Here is a 20,728-nt window from a genome sequence, read left to right as displayed (position 1 = left end):
ATCATCTCACACCGGTCAGAATGGCCATCATCAAAAAATCTAGAAACAGTAAATGCTGGAGAGGGTGTGGAGGAAAGGGAACACTCTTGCACTGTTGGTGGGAATGTAAACTGATACAGCCACTATGGAGAACAGTATGGAGGTTCCTTAAAAAACTACAAATAGAACTACCATACGACCCAGCAATCCCACTACTGGGCATATACCCTGAGAAAACCATAGTTCAAAAAGAGTCATGTACCAAAATGTTCATTGCAGCTCTATTTACAATAGCCAGGACATGGAAGCAACCTAAGTCCATCATCAGATGAATGGATAAAGAAGATGTGGCACATATATACAATGGAATATTACTCAGCCATAAAAAGAAATGAAATGGAGGTATTTGTAATGAGGTGGATGGAGTTAGAGTCTGTCATACAGAGTGAAGTAAGTCAGAAAGAGAAAAACAAATACAGTATGCTAACACATATATATGGAATCTAAGGAAAAATAAAAAAAGGCCATGAAGAACCTAGTGGCAAGACAGGAATAAAGACACAGACCTACTAGAGAATGGACTTCAGGATATGGGGAGGGGGAGGGGTGAGATGTGACAGGGTGAGAGAGTGTCATGGACATATATACACTACCAAATGTAAAATAGATAGCTAGTGGGAAGCAGCCGCATAGCACAGGGAGATCAGCTGGGTGCTTTGTGACCACCTAGAGGGGTGAGATGGGGAGGGTGAGAGGGAGGGAGATGCAAGAGGGAAGAGATATGGGAACATATGTATATGTATAACTGATTCACTTTGTTACAAAGCAGAAACTAACACACCATTGTAAAGCAATTATACTTCAATAAAGATGTTTAAAAAAAAAAATGGATTAAAGACCTCAATGTAAGGCCAGACACTATAAAACTCTTAGAGGAAAACATAGGCAGAACACTCTACAACGTAAATCACAGCAAGATCCTTTTTGACCCACCTCTTAGAGAAATGGAAATAAAAACAAAAATAAACAAATGGGACCTAATGAAACTTAAAAGCTTTTGCACAGCAAAGGAAACCATAAACAAGATGAAAAGACAACGCTCAGAATAGGAGAAAATATTTGCAAATGAAGCAACTGACAAAGGATTAATTAATCTCCAAAATTTACAAGCAGCTCATGCAGCTCCATATCAAAAAAAACAAACAACCCAATCCAAAAATGGGCAGAAGACCTAAATAGACATTTCTCCAAAGAAGATATACAGACTGCCAACAAACACATGAAAGAATGCTCAACATCACTAATCGTTAGAGAAATGCAAATCAAAACTACAAAAACCTCACACCAGTCAGAATGGCCATCATGAAAAAATCTACAAACAATAAATGCTGGAGAGGGTGTGGAGAAAAGGGAACCCTCTTGCACTGTTGGTGGGAATGTAAATTGACACAGCCACTGTGGAGAACAGTATGGAGGTTCCTTAAAAAACTAAAAATAGAAGTACCATATGACCCAGCAGTCCCACTACTGGGCATATACCCTGAGAAAACCATAATTCAAAAAGAGTCATGCACCACAATGTTCATTGCAGCTCTATTTACAATAGCCAGGACATGGAAGCAACCTAAGCAACCATCGACAGATGAATGGATAAAGAAGATGTGGCACATATATACAATGGAATATTACTCAGCCATAAAAAGAAACAAAATTGAGTTATTTGTAGTGAGGTGGATGGACCTAGAGTTTGTCATACAGAGTGAAGTAAGTCAGAAAGAGAAAAACAAATACCGTATGCTAACACATATATATGGAATCTAAAAAAAAAAAAAAAGGTTATGAAGAACCTAGGGGCAGGACAGGAATAAAGACGCAGACGTAGAGAATGGACTTGAGGACATAGGGAGGGGGAAGGGTAAGCTGGGATGAAGTGAGAGAGTGGCATGGACTTGTATATACTACCAAATGTAAAATAGCTAGCTACTGGGAAGTAGCTGCATAGCACAGGGAGATCAGCTCGGTGCTTTGTGACCACCTAGAGGGGTGGGATAGGGAGGGTGGGAGGGAGGGAGACGCAAGAGGGAGGAGTTATGGGGATATATGTATATGCATAGCTGATTCACTTTGTTATAAAGCAGAAACTAACACACCATTGTAAAGCAACTATACTCCAATAAAGATGTTAAAAAAAAGAAAAAAGCTCAAACTCAAAAAAAAAAAAAAAAAAAAAAAAAAGACATCTCTTATTAATATTTTAGGGATTTCCCTGGTGGTCAAGCAGTTAAGACTCCATGCTCCCAATGCAGGGGGCCCGGGTTTGATCCCTGGTCAGGGAACTAGATCCCGCTCGCCTGCCGCAACTAACAGTCCACATGCCTCAACTAAAGACCTGGCCCAGCCAAATAAATAAATATTTTAAAAAATATATTTTAAAAAGAAACCCCTCAAACCTTCAACCAACAAATGTTATAGTTAATGATAAAGCACTAGAAATATTTGCATTAAAGTTGAGAAGAAAAGAATGCCTATAATCACTTTTACTTAAAATTGCTCAAAAGTGGTCTATCTAAATAATAGATATAAATATTGGAAATGAGATTAAGATATGAGAGAAATGGCTGAAAGACAGGACAGAAACAGATTATGAAGGACATGCAAGGCAAGAAAAGGCAGTTTAACTTAAGTGATATTTTTAAGACTTACTTATCAGAAGCATATAGGAAGATTAGATGGGATACCAACTAAATAAAGGAAGAGCATCATAAGTAAGCCAAGCCCTAAAGCATAAAAGTAAAAAGTAAAGATCCCTTAAAATCAAGTCATAGTCACAACAAGCACCCTCAGAATTACCTGGCTAAATACAAGTTCCATTTGCTGACGGAGCATAATTTTAATTCTGCACTGAAGAGCAAGATAGTCAATGATCTACAATACAGCTAATAATGGATTTATATTTTTAGAACTGGTATGGGTCAAGTGGTTGTCATTCCAGTGCTGCCTGATGAATCATTCACTTGTCCCTGGTCTCCTTTTCGCACGCTCAAATACCTAATTGCATCCCACCTTTCAGTTGACTTTCAACCTCACATAGACAATAGGAGCCACTCAGCATATAACTTTCTCAACTTCCTTAATAGTATTTGTGGCACTGCCTTCCTCTCTTTTACAGTATGACTTCTCTTCTAATACGATCCTCTAGAATACAATAAAAAATTTCAGAGAAATGAAATGTCTTATGACACAATAAAAGCTTTGTATGAGTTCTACAGAAAAATCAACAATTTTGACATTGATGACCACATCTTTATTATCTTTAGAGATGCCTACATTTCACTCTTCTCTACAAATGTCGAAATATAGTTTTTGAAACATTCAGCAATTTTATAATTTTGGTTTAATTTCACAAATGAAGTATGTGTTTTTGTTTACTAGGTTATTGTTTTGACAAGTCTAACATTAACAACAGGAGAAAATACCAGTACTCCATTATAGTAAGTCATTACTTGTTATCTGGAATGATCAGAATATGATGCATTCTACTGAATGAAATATTTCAATTAAAAACTTTCAAAGAATAAAAAGATTAAATATAACACAAACTGAGAATACTTTAATCTTCCTTTGAAGACTCAGAAGGCCTCATACTCTTTCACCCCAAGGAAATATGGTTACAGGTTTCATTATTATCAACCTTTTAAAGTTTAAAAAGTAGCAAAACCTCAAAACATAAGCCAGATGAAAGCAATATATTAAGAAGCTTATGTTTAAATATATACTTATTTTTATAGTCAAAGAAAATACATAGCTTTTTAAAATAAAAATTTGAACCTGAGAGGATATGAATTCGTTACAGTCTCATTTCAGTCCCAGCACCCAATTCATGTATTTTACTTTTCTTGCCCAGTATTAAGAAGATTCTCATTCACAGGGGTAGTAGTGTACTCCCATGTACAATTTTAAGTGTGTAGGGAAGTACAGATCTTTACTTTTTTTTAAAGGCCAGGACAGAACCACTCTTTAATAGATACTAAATATATACAATGTTCAAATGTATGCAGAAGAGAAACTTGAACACCTCAACTAATTGAAGAGGTTAGTTTTTTAAAGCAAAACACAGCTTAAAAATATATTATAGTAACAAAAAGACATAAAGGAACCTTAAATGCACATTGCTAAGTGAAAGAAGTCATTCTGAAAAGCCTCATACCACATGATTTCAACTTTTGGAAATGGCAAAACTACAGAGAGAGTAAAAAGATCAGTGGTTGCCAGGGGTTTTGGAGAGAGGAAGGAGGGATGATGGACAAATAGGCAAGCACAGGGGATTTTTAGAACAGTGAAGCTGTCTACAGGTAAAGCAGGATTTAAGAGAAGGGTAAAGAGAATTAGCTTTACATGAGCCAGCCAGAATTAGCTAACAGAGACAAACAATAAATTATCCAAAAAAGCCTTGAGATCACTTGAGGAAGATTAGCTCACCTGGGAAGGACGTGGAAAGCTGAGGTAAAATGCCCCAAGGGCAAAGGACTGTACTAATATGGTAAAAAGGTGTACTAAGACAGCACACTCAATTTCAAGCTATGCCAGCTTTGTCTCACTTTTTCCCATGAACAGAACTGCCCTCAAAAATGCCACAAAGGACCCGTGCAAACTTTTTTAAGAGGAGAAGAGGAAAAGTAGCAAAGCAAGTAAAATAGAGAGAAAAGCATGCTTTAGAGGAAGAATAACCCCTGGAAGCAGGAGAAAATTATAGATGAACACTCTATACCTTCAAAAAAAATCTAAGGTAACATAAAACTAAAAATAAATCAAAACAAAAGGAATCCAAAAAGACATAATACGATATAACCAAATACTGATATAATAAGAGCAAATGTTCTTAAAGAATATCCAAAACCTACCTTGGGTGAACATGAAGATAAGTAAACAAATACTACGGATACCTAGGCAGAAAAGCAAGGAGAAACAGGCTGACCTAAAGCTTCTCCATTGCAACCTATAATGCCAGAGAATATTAATTATCTATAGTTTCTTTGTTTAAAAGAAAATCCATTAAATTTTTATTTTATTTACACAAAAAATAAATATTTGCCTTCTAAAATACTGAAACAATACTATCAGAAATCTTCGTTCTACCTTTATCCAATTTCATTCTTCTCTTCAGAGGTAACCACTGTTAACAATTTAGTGTATATCCTTTCAGGCCTTTATCTGTGCACCTACACAGATATAGGCACAAAAGAAATGCATAGTTGTGTGTGTGGGTGTTTAACAGAAACGTATCATACCATCTTATTTAACAACCAGATTATTTGACTGAACAATAGATTTTACACCTCTTTACGTGTAGATACACATAAATATACCACATTTTTAAGCTGATATACAGTATCCCATAGAATGGATGTACCATATTTAACATACCCCTAATGATAGACCGTTCTGGGTTGTTACCAGTTTCTTACCAATGAAAACAATGCAATAAACATACATAATTTTACATAGCTATCCATACAGAAATATTTGCATATGTGCTAAAAAGAGCTCTTTATAAAGAAAACTGTTAGATCAAAGAACATATTTTAAAAGATACTGTCAAACTGACCTTTAAAGAAATTATAACAATGTATACATCCATCCGGTACCTGAGAGAACCCATTTCCCTACACCCTTGCTAGCCAAGGTTATCATCATTTTCATTTTGGACAATTGTTTAAAGAACAAACTGTATCTTGTTTTGTTTACGGATGTTAAATAATATGTCACATGTTTACTGGCCAATTTTAAAATTTGTTTTGTTTGTTAATGGCCTTAGTAATATTTTTTCTTTTTTCTACTGGTTGTTTGTGATAATTTTTTATCAATTTTTAGGACTTCTTTATATACTCTAGATGCCATTCCGTTGTTATATGTGTTGCAAATATTTTCCACAGCAGGTCGCTTGTGTTTTAATTTTGTTTTAGGTCTTTCTTCTTACAAAAATTTTATAATTCGATATAGTCAGATTTACCACTTCTTTTGTTTTCCACATTTGGTATCTTTAGGAAGTCTTTTCCTACCAAAAGGCTGTATTTTCTTCTACCATTTCTATACCATAATTATTTATTTATTTATTTATGGCTGCATTGGGTCTTCATTGCTGTGCGCAGACTTTCTCTAGTTGGGGCAAGCTGGGACTACTCTTTGTTGTGGTGCACGCACTTCTCATTGCGGTGGCTTCTCTTGTTGTGGAGCACGGGCTCTAGGCGCGCGGGCTTCAGCTGTTGTGGCACGCAGGCTCAGTAGTTGTGGCTCGCAGGCTCTAGAGTGCAGGCTTAGTAGTTGTGGCACATGGCCTTAGTTGCTCCGTGGCATGTGGGATCTTCCCAGACCAGGGTTTGAACCCGTGTCCCCTGTATTGGCAGGCGGATTCTCAACCACTGTGCCACCAGGCAAGTCCTCTACACTGTAATTTTTATGTGTTTAACAAATTTGGGCTTTTACTTCATCTGAACTCAAGTTTATCTTAACAATGTGCTGTACTAATACTATTTGCTGAACAGTACATCTTTTCTCTATTGATGTGAAAAGCCACTTTTACCATACGCTGAATTTCTATGGATAAATGCGCCTGTCTCTGAACTTCATCTGTACCCTTAACCTATTTGCCTAGTCCACAAATATTTTACTTACTACCTTTGTAGTAATGTTTGGATATCTGGCACAATTAGTTCTTTCTCATTAATCCTTTATAATTTTTTCATAACCATTTTTCTCTTCCAGATGACTTTTCAAATCAAGCTGGTCAAATTCATGAAAACTTCTGTTTGGATTTTGATTGGGATTCTATTTAATTTTATTAATAATATGAAAGTTCTGACACCTTCCCATTATTCACATTTTTCACTAGAAACAGGGCAAAGTAATCTTTTCTACTATATTACCTGATAACAAAAACAATTTATTTTTGAATGCCATCTTGTTTATGGCCACCATACTAAACCCAATCACTCTATAGTTGATTCTGTTGGATTTCCTACGTAGACGCTATCACCTACAAATATATTTGGTCTCTTCCTTTCCTACAGTTTTATCTAATTCTTTTTGTTGCCTCACTGCATTGGCTAGAATCTCAAATATGTTTAAATGGTAGCAGGAACATAGGAATTCTGAACTTCTTCTAGACTTTAATGGAAATGCACTTGATATTTCTAATGTTTGCTGTAAATTTCTGGCAACGAGCCTTAATCAAGTTAAGAAAATATCCTATTCCTTATTTTCTCAGAACTTCTAACAATCAGGATTGAGTATTAAAAACACTATTTCTGGGGCTTCCCTGGTGGCGCAGTGGTTGAGAATCTGCCTGCCAATGCAGGGCACACGGGTTCGAGCCCTGGTCTGGGAAGATCCCACATGCCGCGGAGCAACTAGGCCCGTGAGCCACAATTACTGAGCCTGCGCGTCTGGAGCCTGTGCTCCGCAACAAGAGAGAGGCCGCAATAATGAAAGGCCCGCGCACCGCGATGAAGAGTGGCCCCCACTTGCCGCAACTGGGGAAAGCCCTCGCACAGAAACGAAGACCCAACACAGCCATAAATAAATAAATAAATAAATAAATAAATAAATAAATAAATAAATAAATAAATAAATAAAAATTGTATAACTTTAAAAAAAAACACTATTTCTGTATTTCCTGGATTGATCACGTTTTTCTCTCCTATTTATTAATATAGTATTTACACTAACAGGTTTCTAAATATTGAAAAACCTTTGCATTCCTGGGATAAATCATACTTGGCCATGACTAACTTTTCTCATATGCTACTGGATTCAGTTGTTATATTATTTAGTATCTTTATATCTGAGTTCATGTAAAAAATTAGTGTATAATGTTTGTTGTTATTTTCCTTTTGCCTGGTGTCACTATCATGGTTATTCTACCCTTATAAAATGAGCTCCTAAGTTTTCCACCTTTTTCTATGTTCTGGAAGAGACAACATAATCTGGGAAGTTACTGGTCCTTAAAGACTTGACAGAAAGTCTAGGCTTGAAAATCGTCCGGACTTGAAATCTGTAACTATTTTTACCATTTCCTCTACAGTCAATTATCTATTCAAGTTTTCTACCTCTTCCTGAACAGATTTTATCATATACATTTTCCTAGAAAATCACTCGGGTCATTTAGATTTTCAAATCTAATAGGATAGAACATTCTCATAATTTTGAAAATCACCTGAGTTCATTTTATGCTGCCTTTTTCATTACTATATTGTTCATCTGTGTCTTTTTTCTTTCAGTTTTGTCTATTTTAAAAAAAATCTTTTCATATTTACATACTCTGTAACATCCTTTTTTTAGACTTTATTTTTTAGAACAGTTTTAGATTTACAGAAACAAATTGAGTAGGTAGTGCAGCATTCCCATATTCTCCCAGCCCCACTGCAATTTCCCCTACTATCTATTTTTTTATTAATTAATTTAATTAATTTTTGGCTGCGTTGGGTCTTTGTTGCTGCGCACAGGCATTCTTTAGTTGTGGTGAGTGGGGGCTACTCTTCGTTGCGGCGCGCGGGGTTCTCATTGCAGTGGCTTCTCTTGTTGCGGAGCACGGGCTCTAGGCATGTGGGCTTCAGTAGTTGTGGCTCACAGGCTCTAGAGTGCAGGCTCAGTAGTTGTGGCACACGGGCTTAGTTGCTCTGCGGCATGTGGGATCTTCCCAGACCACGGCTCGAACCCGTGTACCCTGCATTGGCAGGTGGATTCTTAACCACTGTGCCACCAGGGAAGCCCCAGTTTTGTCTATTTTTAAAGCTAGTTTTTAATTTTACCAATCAAGTTACCAAGTTATATTTTCTATTTCATTAATATCTGCTTTTATTATTCCTTCCCTCTGCTTCCTTTAAGCTTATTTTCCTTTTTTCTTGAATTGAATGTTCATTCCTCATCTTTGTTTTTTTTTCTTAAAAGAGTAAAGACCATCTAATTTTCTGTATGCTATGTGGGCTATATCCCAGAGGTGAGTACCCTCACTATTACTGATTTCTTCACTTCCTAAGTTTTATTTTGCTCTCTTTATTCCACAGTTATTTAGAAGTATATTTTTAAATGTTCACATGAATAGATTTCTCTTTTCTCTCCTTTTGCTATTAATTTGTATTTTTATTGCATTATGGTCAGCAAATGAGGCCTACGTGATTTCTGCTTTTTTGGAATTTGAGATTTTCTTTGCAGTCTAATGCATGGCCATTTTTTCCCTTAATATTTATAACTCTGATTGGGAAAAATAAGAATACAAGAATGGTCCAAACTCATCAAATTGTACACATTAAATATGTACAGTTATTTGTATATCAACTATACTTTACAGCTGTTAAAAAATACAAGAATGGGAAAGTTGTGGCACAAAGGAACTAGGGGTGAACATCAAATCAAACAGTACAAATATTATCAACCAGGACAACATAAAAGTAACAGACTTCCTTCATCTTTCATGGGGGGAAATCAATGTGTAAAATTTGATTAAAAAAAAATAGGAGAGATATGAGTTTATTTTGCTATAAGTAGCTATTAGATGAACTAACAACAGATAGTACCATTTCCAAACTCAGAGAAAGGGTGACAAAAAATATTAAAAACAGGTTGTAAAGTATAATTCTATCTTATAAATCTTAAGGAAAAAAAGATGTTCATGTAATTTTTGTAAAAACATGAAAATATGTGAAAAAATTATAATATACAGAGGTGACGGTGGTCACTTCTGGAAAGTGGGACTGAGAAACTAGGGGGCTATGTTTACTTTTGACATATATTAATTTTGGTAATGGAATTTTGTTTAATGAATAGTGAACTTAAAGTCAGAAAACTGCCTCTATTAGTGTCATAAAATTGGATAATTTTAATTTCTCCCATCCTCGATTTATCTATAAAACAAAGATGTTTGTCATATCCACAAAAATGTTTTCATGTTATTATTCATGTTTATATGCCCTAGAGTAGTAAGAACACAGAAGGCAGGCAATACACATTTGCTGAGCTGAATCACAAATTACCTGTTTCAAGTTTGTTAAAATTAATTTCATTTCTTTTCCAAAAATACCTCAAAGAATTTTATAGCCTAACTGCTATCCAACCTTCAGAAATGCTAAAATGTTACAAAGGCTAACAGAGGTGCCAAAAAATATCTTACTTGTAAGAGGTACATAAACATTTGTTTCTTGCTATCATAGTAAATATATGTTCACATCATTTTCAAAAACAGGAGAAAAAGCAAATCCCTTCATTTTATCTCCTTACTAAAAATTGGAAGACACTAAATCTACTTCCCAAATTTACATTTAGATCTGTAAGACAATTTTTTTTTGCTTGATGAGCACATTTAAGTCAATGCTTATCTCAAATTCTATAAAAACTTGGCCACCTGAAATTAGGTTCTCCCCTTCTCAACTGAGTTTTAGCCATATTAAAAGCTCTATTCTTGGGCCTTCCCTGGTGGCGCAGTGGTTAAGAATTCACCTGCCAATGCAGGGGACATGGGTTCGAGCCCTGGTCCGGGAAGATCCCACATGCCGTGGAGCAACTAAGCCCATGCGCCACAACTACTGAGCCTGCGCTCTAGAGCCTGTGAGCCACAACTACTGAAGCCCGCGTGCCTACCACAACAAGAGAAGCCACCACAATGAGAAGCCCGCGCACTGCAACAAGGAGTAGCCCCCGCTCACGGCAACTAGAGAAAGCCCGCATACAGAAACGAAGACCCAACACAGCCAAAAATAAACAAATTTATACACACACACACACACACACACACACACACACACATATATAAAAGCTCTATTCTTGGCCATAATGTTTAAATATTCATCCTGATTATGAGGGTAATAAGCATGACTTGCAGTCAGCTCACACAAGGTATCTAGAAGAAAAGGATCTGAAGTGACTTAGAAACAAGAATGATTTAAAAACCAGACATGCCTTCAATAATATAAAAGTACATTTGCAGGCTTATAAAAGTACATTTGCAGGCTTCCCTGGTGGCGCAGTGGTTAAGAATCCGCCTGCCAACGCAGGGGACACGGGTCCAAGCCCTGGTCTAGGAAGATCTCACATGCCGCGGAGCAACTAAGCCCGTGCACCACAACTACTGAGCCTGTGCTCTAGAGCCCGCGAGCCACAACTACTAAAGCCCGCATGCCACAACTACTAAGCCTGCGCACCTAGAGCCCGTGCTCTACAACAAGAGAGGCCATCGCAATAAGTCCGTGTACCGCAACGAAGAGTAGCCCCGGCTCGCCGCAACTAGAGAAGATGGGAAGGGAATGTGATGCAAAACACAGAAACTGAAACACTAGAACACATGAACCCAACTGTATTTCAAATGAATGATATAAGTATATGAAGAGTGAGAGAAAAAACAGAACAAAACAAATCCACGTAACTTACACAGTATTTGATTATATACTCTCAGTCTTGGGCAGGATGGATGGGGGGAGAACTGCATACAAACTCTGGACCCTTTCCAGGAGATTTGTTTTTTGTAGTGGTATGAGCGTAATAATTCTAAAACTATTTTGGAAGTATGAAAGCCCTCCTAGAGGACAGTGGCAACATCTGGAGATATTTTTGGTTGTGGCACCTAGTGGATAGAAGCTAGGGATGTTGCTAAACAACCAAGAGTGTACAGGATAGCCCCCACAGCAAAGAATTATTTGGCGCAAAACGTCAACTGTGCAAAGACTGAGAAACCTTAGTACACATGTGAGCTAGGGGGTCTGTATATGTGTTAATACATACATGTATATCCTAGTTCTGTCTACTTAAAGGGCCCAGAAGCAAAGACATCCCAGTAGTAATGAGTACACTTAGTGCCCATATCTTGGTCTCAAATACCATTCCCCACTAAGAGGAACCAGGGCTTTCTAGAGCAACGGCTGATTCTAAGGTTAAGGCAAGATAGGTAAACAATAAGCTTGGAATATCCTGTTATCGTAGAAAGTAAGGAGGTGCTCACAAAAAATGACAGGGGCATAGGTAAGAGTCAACTGAAGAGGCTCCTATGGGACAATCTGGGACAATTCAAGCACCAAAACAGTACAATAGTAATGAATGATAACCGAAAATATAAGAACCCATGAGTTAATACCAATAATGAAAAGACAAGTATATAAAAAGGAGGAGGAGGTCCACTGATTACAGTAAAAAGCTGAGTGCTAATAAATACAAAATGAGTAGTGGGTTAGAAAATCATCACTTTTCCACCACTGTAGTATAGAATCATTCAAGCAAGAATCATCAATGGATGTTAAATCTAGGGGAGAAATTATCGACAGGAAAAAAAAAGCTTGCATGATCTTAAAGTATCTCCCCACTTATCTGCTGAAAAGGAAATAACAGAAACTATATAGTGGAGACATCAGACATTTAGACTGAGCAATCAAAATTAACATCATCATTGAGGGACAAATGGACATTGTGTCCCTAGATATGATATCCTGAAAAGAATACAAAATTATTTATGTAGTATTCTGTCCAAGAATGCATAAACTGGATCTAGTCATGTGGAAACAGACAAACATAAAATGAGAAACACTCTATTAAAAAAAAAAAAAAAAAGACTCACAAATAACAAACACTGGCAAGAAAAGGGAACCCTCATACACTGTTGGTGGGAATGTAAATTGGTGCAGCCACTGTGGAAAAAGGTATGGAGGTTTCTCAAAAAACTAAAAATAGAGCTACCTTATGACCCAGCAATTCTACTGCTGTGTACATATCAAAAGAAACAAAAACACTAATTTGAAAAGATACATGCACCCCAATGTTCATAGCAGCGTTACTTACAATTGCCAAAGTATGGAAGCAACCTAAGTGTCCGCCAACAGATGAATGGGTAAAGAAGATGTGACATACATACAATGGAATACTACTCAGCCAAAAAAAAGAAAGAAAATCTTGCCATTTGCAGCAACATGGATGGACTTGGAGGACATTATGCTAAGTGACCTAAGTCAGATAGAGAAAGACAAATACTGTATGATATCACTGATACGTGGAATCTAAAAAAAATACAACAAACTAGTGGATAAAACAAAAAAGAAGCAGACTCACAGATACAGAGAACAAGCCAGTGGTTAGTTGCCAGTGGTTAGTTACCAGTGGGGTGACGGAAGTGGGGAAGGGGCAACATAGGGGTAGGGAGGAAAAAAGGGTTACTATGGGATTATATGAAATCATGTGTGAAGCTTCTGAAAATTGTAAAGCACTACAGAATTTAAAGAATCTTTCATTCAATAAAAAAAATTTTTTTAAAGATGATTCAAAAATATTAATGTCGGGCTTCCCTGGTGGCACAGTGGTTGAGAATCTGCCTGCTAATGCAGGGGACACGGGTTCGAGCCCTGGTCTGGGAAGATCCCACATGCCGCAGAGCAACTGGGCCCGTGAGCCACAACTACTGAGCCTGCGCATCTGGAGCCTGTGCTCCGCAACAAGAGAGGCCACAATAGTGAGAGGCCCGCGCACTGCGATGAAGAGTGGCCCCCGCTTGCCGCAACTAGAGAAAGCCCTCACACAGAAACGAAGACCCAACACAGCCAAAAATAAATAAATTAATTAATTAGTTAAAATCCAAGAGCGGCATTGGCTTAGTGGAGAAAGCCAGGATTTGAACAGCCACGAAATAGAGATCGTTAGTTGGGACGTTAGTGACCCCTGTGATGCTGTAGCAAAATATTAAAAAAAAAAAAAAAAAAAATTAATGTCATAAAAGACAAAGAAATGTTGAGGAAATGTTCCAGGTTAAATGAGACTAAAGTGACATGACAATGTACCTAAACCTAGACTGGATGGTGTACCAGAGAGGGGAAAAAAATGCTATAAAGGACATTATTGGCCCAATTAACAAAACTGATGTAGATTAAATAAAAAGTATTGTGACAATGTAAAATTTTACTGAAATTGCTAACTGTACTGTGGTTTTATAAAAGAATATAGTTATTCTTAGGAACCGCACAATGAAGTACCTGGGGGAAAGGTCGTTCATGCATGCAACTTACTCTCAAATGGTTTTAAAAAAATACTGTGAAGTAAGTCAGAAAGAGAAAAACAAATATCGTATATTAACTCATATATGTGGAAGCTAGAAAAATGGTACAGATGAACTTATATCCAGGGAAGGAATAGAGACGCAGACGTAGAGGACGGACATGTGGACACGGGTGAGGGGAAGGGGAGGGTGGGACGAACTGGGAGATTAGGATTGACATATATACACTACCATGTATAAAACAGATAGCTAGCGGGAACCTGCTGTATATAGCACAGGGAGCTCAGCTCGGTGCTCTGTGATGACCTAGATGGGTGGAATGGGCAGGGGGTGGGAGGGAGGTCCAAGAGGGAGGGGATATAGGTATATATATAGCTTATTCACTTCATTGTACAGCAGAAACTAACACAACATTTTAAAGCAATTATACTCCAATTAAAAAAAAATACTGTACACACACAGCTAGACTGCAAATGATAGAGCAAATGGTAAAAAACAACAACAGGTGAATTTGGATAAAATGTATGAGTATTCTTTGTACTAATCTTACAACTTCTCTATAAATTTGAAATTATTTCCAAATGAAGTTTTTTAAGACCCACAGAAAAATCTTTTAAATACCTAGAACATGAAGTTAAATGTTCCCCCTATATTCCTCACCTACAAAAACAGAATGCTATAAAATATGGGATGCTATAAGATACTATAAAATAGCAGTAGTCAAATCATTTCATGCTTCTTTCATTAATGCACTTGCATTAACTATACTAGCCACCTCATAAAGTTCAAATACAATAGCCATTGGATGATAAAAGATAAAAAACACAGTAAGACAGGGCTTCCCTGGTGGCGCAATGGTTGAGAATCTGCCTGCCAATGCAGGGGACGCGGGTTCGAGCCCTGGTCTGGGAAGATCCCACATGCCGCGGAGCAACTGGGCCCGTGAGCCACAACTACTGAGCCTGCGCATCTGGAGCCTGTGCTCCGCAACAAGAGAGGCCACGACAGTGAGAGGCCCGCGCACCACAATGAAGAGTGGCCCCCGCTCACCGCAACTAGAGAAAGCCCTCGCACAGAAACGAAGACCCAACACAGCTAAAAATAAATAAATTTATATTAAAAAAAAAAACCACACAGTAAGACAAAAAGGAAAGGCATTAGCAGTAAAAACAACAAAAAAGCTTTCACTTTTCTAATACATGGATTCCAGACAAAAAAATTTTGAAGAGCTTTGAAGCACCTACCTTCCTATTGAACATAAGAGTTAAGACAAGCTTAGGATAGAACTTATCCCAACTAACTTACTTGTTTGCTCTGCTTTAAACATACACACGTTTATGTCAAACGGGTAAATAATACTATGTCAAAATAAGATCCAGTTTTAAAATCAGACCCAAGAGCCCAAACCAATATTTGAACTCTCATAACAATAGTTTTAATTTAGCATATGTCTCCCAAAGCTGTATTTTAATTTACTACTTTGTCCTTTATGAGAGGATTTTTAAAAAATCACAAAACAGAGAAACTTACAGTTCATCTCGTTGTCTCTGGGACAGCACCATTTTGGCTGTAATGTCAAGCTTATTTGATATAGTGGTATGTCCCTCCTTTGGGAAATCAAAAAACTTTGCAATCCCTGGATTTATAATTAAATATGCCACTAAGTGGCTTCCACGCAGGGGAAAATGATTCTTCCACAAGTGAATCCAACGAGTAACCAGGAGATATTCAACAAGTAAGGTTCATTCCACCTAAGAAGAAAAAGAGAAAGATTATTTCTTTCACTTAGAATTTAAATTATTTCTAAATTATTATTTGCAGTATACACTTTCAAAGGTGAGGTTTACTATGATGGTAATATGAATATCAGATGATGTTTTGTAACCTACTGTGAAAATCAATGCTAAAATAGTCATTTTACATATTTTAAATTATCTTTAATAGATTACTGAGCCAAAAGAACACTATTTTAAAATTTACCCAATCACAACCATGTCACCTGCTAGATATATTGATATCAATTTTATTAAATTTTGAATATTAACATACAACTTCTAGAGAAGACAATAATTTTCCCTTAATGATAAGAAAACAAATTTTCTCATTTACAAAAAGAAGCATTACCTGAAAAAAGTAACAAAGATAAGTACTTCAGAAACTGTCCACAAGCCAAAGGTTCCAACCATAACTGAAGTAACCTTCAAGATTGAATATTAGTTACTAGTGATCTTAGAATAGCTGATATTACTTATAATGTAAACAAGCCGTTTAGCAATCTCATGCCCTCTTAACCAATGCATTTAATCAAGAAATAATTTAGGGACTTCCCTAGCGGCACAGTGGTTAAGAATCCGCCTGCCGATGCAGGGGACATGGGTTCGAGACCTGGTCCGGAAAGATCCCACATGCCGCAGAGCAACTAAGCCCGTGCGCCACAACTACTGAGCCTGCGCTCTAGAGCCTGGGAGCCACAACTACTGAGCCCGCGTGCCCAGAGCCCATGCTCCGCAACGAGAAGCCACTGCAATGAGAAGCCTGCGCACCGCAACAAAGAGTAGCCCCCGCTCGCTGCAATTAGAGAAAGCCCGCGTGCAGCAACGAAGACCCGACGCAGCCAAAAATAAATTTTAAAAAAGAGATAATTTAGCATTGTTTCAATTTATTTTGTGTGCTTAAGAAGTATGTGTTTAAAAAAAAAAAAAAAAAGCAGTACGTGTTTTAAACAAAATTAAAAACTGAATGAAGTACATACGTCTTTGTGCTCACACAGTAATCCAATTCTGTAACCCCATTACCTAATATTTCAGAGCCCTTTCTTTATACTTGCAACACTATAAAGCCAATTTCTATACAATATCTAAAAAGTACTGTGATCAGCTCAATGCGAGTAAATGTAGGTAAAAGAAAAATCAAGAATTGTTTCTTAAAGAATTATTCTTCAGGGACTTCCCTGGTGGTCCAGTGGTTAAGACTCCGAGCTCCCAATGCAGGGGGCCCAGGTTCGATCCCTTGTTGGGGAACTAGATCCCACATGCCGCAGCGAAGATCCCACGTGCCGCAACTAAGACCGAGCACAGCCAAATAAATAAATATTTTTTTTAAAAAATTATTCTTCAAATCTCCTGTATAAACTTACAAAAGTTTAATATTAGTATGTCTTATCACACTGTATAAAAATAGCTAGATAGAACGTCCACTGTAATTAGGAAATACAGTTGACCCTTGAACAACACGGGTTTGAACTGCATGGGTCCACTTATAAGTGGATTTTTTTCAATAAATATGTACTATGGGACTACACAATCCGAAACCGTGGATATGAAGTCATCCAACTGTAAAATTATACGCAGATTTTTGACTGTGCGGAGGAGGTTTGACGCTCCTAGCCCCACACTGTTCAAGGGTAAACTATATATCTGAGTAAGTCTTACTTAAAATGCAGACTACTGGTACCTACAAAATTCAATTGGAAGGGACATTTCAAAGAAATAGGAAATCATCTTCCAAATGAAATTAACGTCTAATGAAGGGCATGTAAAACCACCTACTAAGAGACACATCACGGACAGAGGAAACAAAGACTATTTCTTTCTGTTTTAAATACATCACATCTTGGACTTCCCTGGCAGCCCATGGTTAAGACTTTGCCTTCCAATGCAGGGGGTGCGGGTTCGATCCCTGGTCAGGGAGCTAAGATCCCACCTGCCTCGCAGCCAAAAAACCAAAATTTAAAAAACAGAAGCCATCACAACAAATTCAATAAAGACTTAAAAAAAAAAAAACCTTTAAAAAAAATAAATGTATGATATCTTTTTAAAAATTGAAATACATTTGACATATAACATTGTGTAAATTTAAGGTATATGTTAATTTGATACATTTATATATTATAATATTATCATTGCCTTTGTAGTGTTAATTAGTACCTCTATCATATTACATAATTTTTTAAAAAGTGGCTGGAATAATTAAGTTCTAGTCTTTTGTTGAGCGAGTTTGATGATTATAATACATTACTGTTGTCTACACTCACTATAATGTGCCTTAGATTTCTAGGACTTCTTTACTACTCATTGCAAGTTTGTACCTTTTTTTCAATTTTAATTTTTTATTGCGGTAACACTGGTTTATAACATTATTTTAGTTTCATGTATACAGCATTGTATTTCTACTTCTATGTACCCCCCAGCGTGCTTACCACCAAAAGTTTAGGTTCCATCTGTCACCATACAGTTGATTCCCTTTACCCACCCCTTCCCCTCTGGTAACCACTACGCTGTCAAAGACCATTTCTTGAGTACCCTTTTCATGCCATGCCAGGCACTATTCCAGGCACTGGGGATAGAGAGTGGTGAATAAGCCAGTCAAGGAGGAAAAATGAGAGAGCAGACCCTGCTTTTTTTTTTTTTTTTTTTGGGTTTATTTATTTAGTTATTTAGTTATTATTTATGGCTGTGTTGGGTCTTCGTTTCTGTGAGAGGGCTTTCTCTAGTTGCGGCAAGTGGGGGCCACTCTTCATCGCAGTGCGCGGGCCTCTCATTATCGCGGCCTCTCTTGTTGCGGAGCACAGGCTCCAGACGCGCAGGCTCAGTAATTGTGGCTCACGGGCCTAGTTGCTCCGAGGCATGTGGGATCTTCCCAGACCAGGGCTCGAACCCGTGTCCCCTGCATTGGCAGGCAGATTCTCAACCACTGCGCCACCAGGGAAGCCCCAGACCCTGCTTTTAAACAGGAGCCCTGAGTCAAAAAGTGAGTACTCATATGTTCCCAATGGCAGCTGCTGATTTCAATGGAGATCCTTCTCCACTGAGCAATACTAGTAAATATAATCAGGGATTTATTTTATAATCTTGAATGATTCTTCTGACCTGTAGCCCAGTTACCTCAAAATAATAGCTGAAAGCCACCACTACCACTATGTCTAAATCCAGAGAAATATGACTAATGTCAGTAATAAATAGTGGATTGAGAACCAAGCACAATGGACAACTCAGAAAACCAACCATCTTTGGTATTTAACCTCTCTTAATTATTTAAGCCTCACTTTTCTAAATCTCACTAGTCATGCCAAGCCAAACTATCTTGGAACTCATACACTCTAACGAAGGTTACAGTAGGGTAAGGATTATCTGATGTTGGTAACTATGTGAACTGTCTACAGATTTCCATTATCTGGGACAATGGTAATCCACTGACAGAGAATTAATCATATAAATCAGAGTAAAAAAGAAACATAGCAAAAATTCCTGTTTTAATCAGGAAAAAACTCTACTGTATTAGGTACATTACAGGGTCCAATTTAATTATGGAGAGACTGCTTCTAGACAAAAAAGCAAATTAATGTACAAGAATTACAATAGTACTGGAATACTAGCATGATCTAATAACGATAAAACCAAGGCATGCATAAATCACTGAATAGTGTACTGCACAAATTTATTCATTCAACAAACATACACAAAACAGTTACTATGAGCCAGGCATCAGGTTTAATGAGGGAAAAGAAAAGAATTGGTCTTTACACTGAAGAAGTTATAGTCTACTGGAAGAGTCAGCCAAGAAACAGGCAATTAAAACTGCGCGAAAAGTGTGACAAGTACTTCCACATAGCGGGTGATGATTCAAGATAAAGGTGAAGGGGACCTCCCTGGTGGCACAGTGGTTGAGGGTCCGCCTGCCAATGCAGGGGACACAGGTTCGAGCCCTGGCCCGGGAAGATCCCACATGCCGCAGAGCAACTAAGCCCGTGCGCTACAACTACTGAGCCTGCGCTCTAGAGCCCGTGAGCCACAGCTACTGAGCCCGCGAGCCACAGCTACTGAGCCCGCGTGCTACAACTATTGAAGCCCGCACGCCTAGAGCCCGCGCTCCACAACAAGAGAAGCTACCGCAACGAGAAGCCCATGCACCACAACGAAAAGTAGCCCCCGCTCGCAGCAGCTACAGAAAGCCCGCGCACAGCAACGAAGACCCAACACAGACTAAATGAATGAATGAATGAATTTTTAAAAAGATAAAGCTGAACAGGTAAGCACAGGCTAGGTCACAAAACAAGCTCTGGTCTTTACAATTTATCCTAGGGATAATGGTAAACCATTAGATAAGTTTTTTAGAAAAATCACTCTCATTTTTATACTGAAGAATGGACCATAAGGACGGGAAAGGAAGAAACCAGATAGAAGGTTTGCAGTAATGAAGGTGATAGATGATGGAGATCTACACTAGAATAGCAGCAGTAAATAAAGAGAACTAGACAGGTGAGAGTAAAAGGTCAGTCAAGGAGTCAACTCAAAAAACTTCTAGATTTCTAGATTAGAAATAAGTTGAACTAAGTAGAACTATGTGTGAGGGGATGAAGAAGTAAGTGTGACTCATTCCATCTTTAGATACACTGAATCCAAGGTGCCTGTGAGATTTCTAGTCAGAAGCTGTACAACCAAGTCAGTTCTGAAAAGAAACAACCTATGGGGGGAAAAAAAAAGGTCTGGTACTTACCAGCTAAGAGATGGTATAACTGAAGCCATGACAAAGGATGAGATGACCTATGGAGAATGTGTAGAGTACGATGAGCAGAAGCCCTAGGCTAGAGCCAGGCAGAGCAACACCAACACTTAAGAGTCTACAACAGAGGCTGAGAGGAAGCAATTAAAGAGGTAAAAGTAAAAAGAAGAGAGAATATGTCACAAGTCAAGGAAGTATTTCAAGGAGAGGCAACCAACAATACCCAAA

General features: G+C 37.8%; 1 protein-coding gene across 3 annotated transcripts in view; it reads right to left on the bottom strand.

Annotated features, from left to right (window-relative positions):
- The window catches only part of PAFAH1B1 (platelet activating factor acetylhydrolase 1b regulatory subunit 1), an 81,524-nt gene that overhangs the window by 29,741 nt on the left and 31,055 nt on the right, over positions 1 to 20,728 (bottom strand). For all 3 annotated transcript variants that reach the window (XM_068529590.1, XM_068529591.1, XM_068529592.1), the window contains exon 2: positions 15,530 to 15,750. In XM_068529590.1, the coding sequence (XP_068385691.1) occupies positions 15,530 to 15,561 (32 nt within the window). In that variant the 5' untranslated portion in view covers positions 15,562 to 15,750. The remainder of the gene's footprint in view (positions 1 to 15,529; positions 15,751 to 20,728) is intronic.

The sequence above is a fragment of the Eschrichtius robustus genome, chromosome 20 (assembly GCF_028021215.1).
Source record: "Eschrichtius robustus isolate mEscRob2 chromosome 20, mEscRob2.pri, whole genome shotgun sequence".
In the NCBI taxonomy this organism is placed as follows: Eukaryota; Metazoa; Chordata; class Mammalia; order Artiodactyla; family Eschrichtiidae; genus Eschrichtius; species Eschrichtius robustus.
The sequence above is the reverse complement of the archived record's forward strand: the minus strand, read 5'-3'. Positions and strand labels throughout refer to the sequence as shown.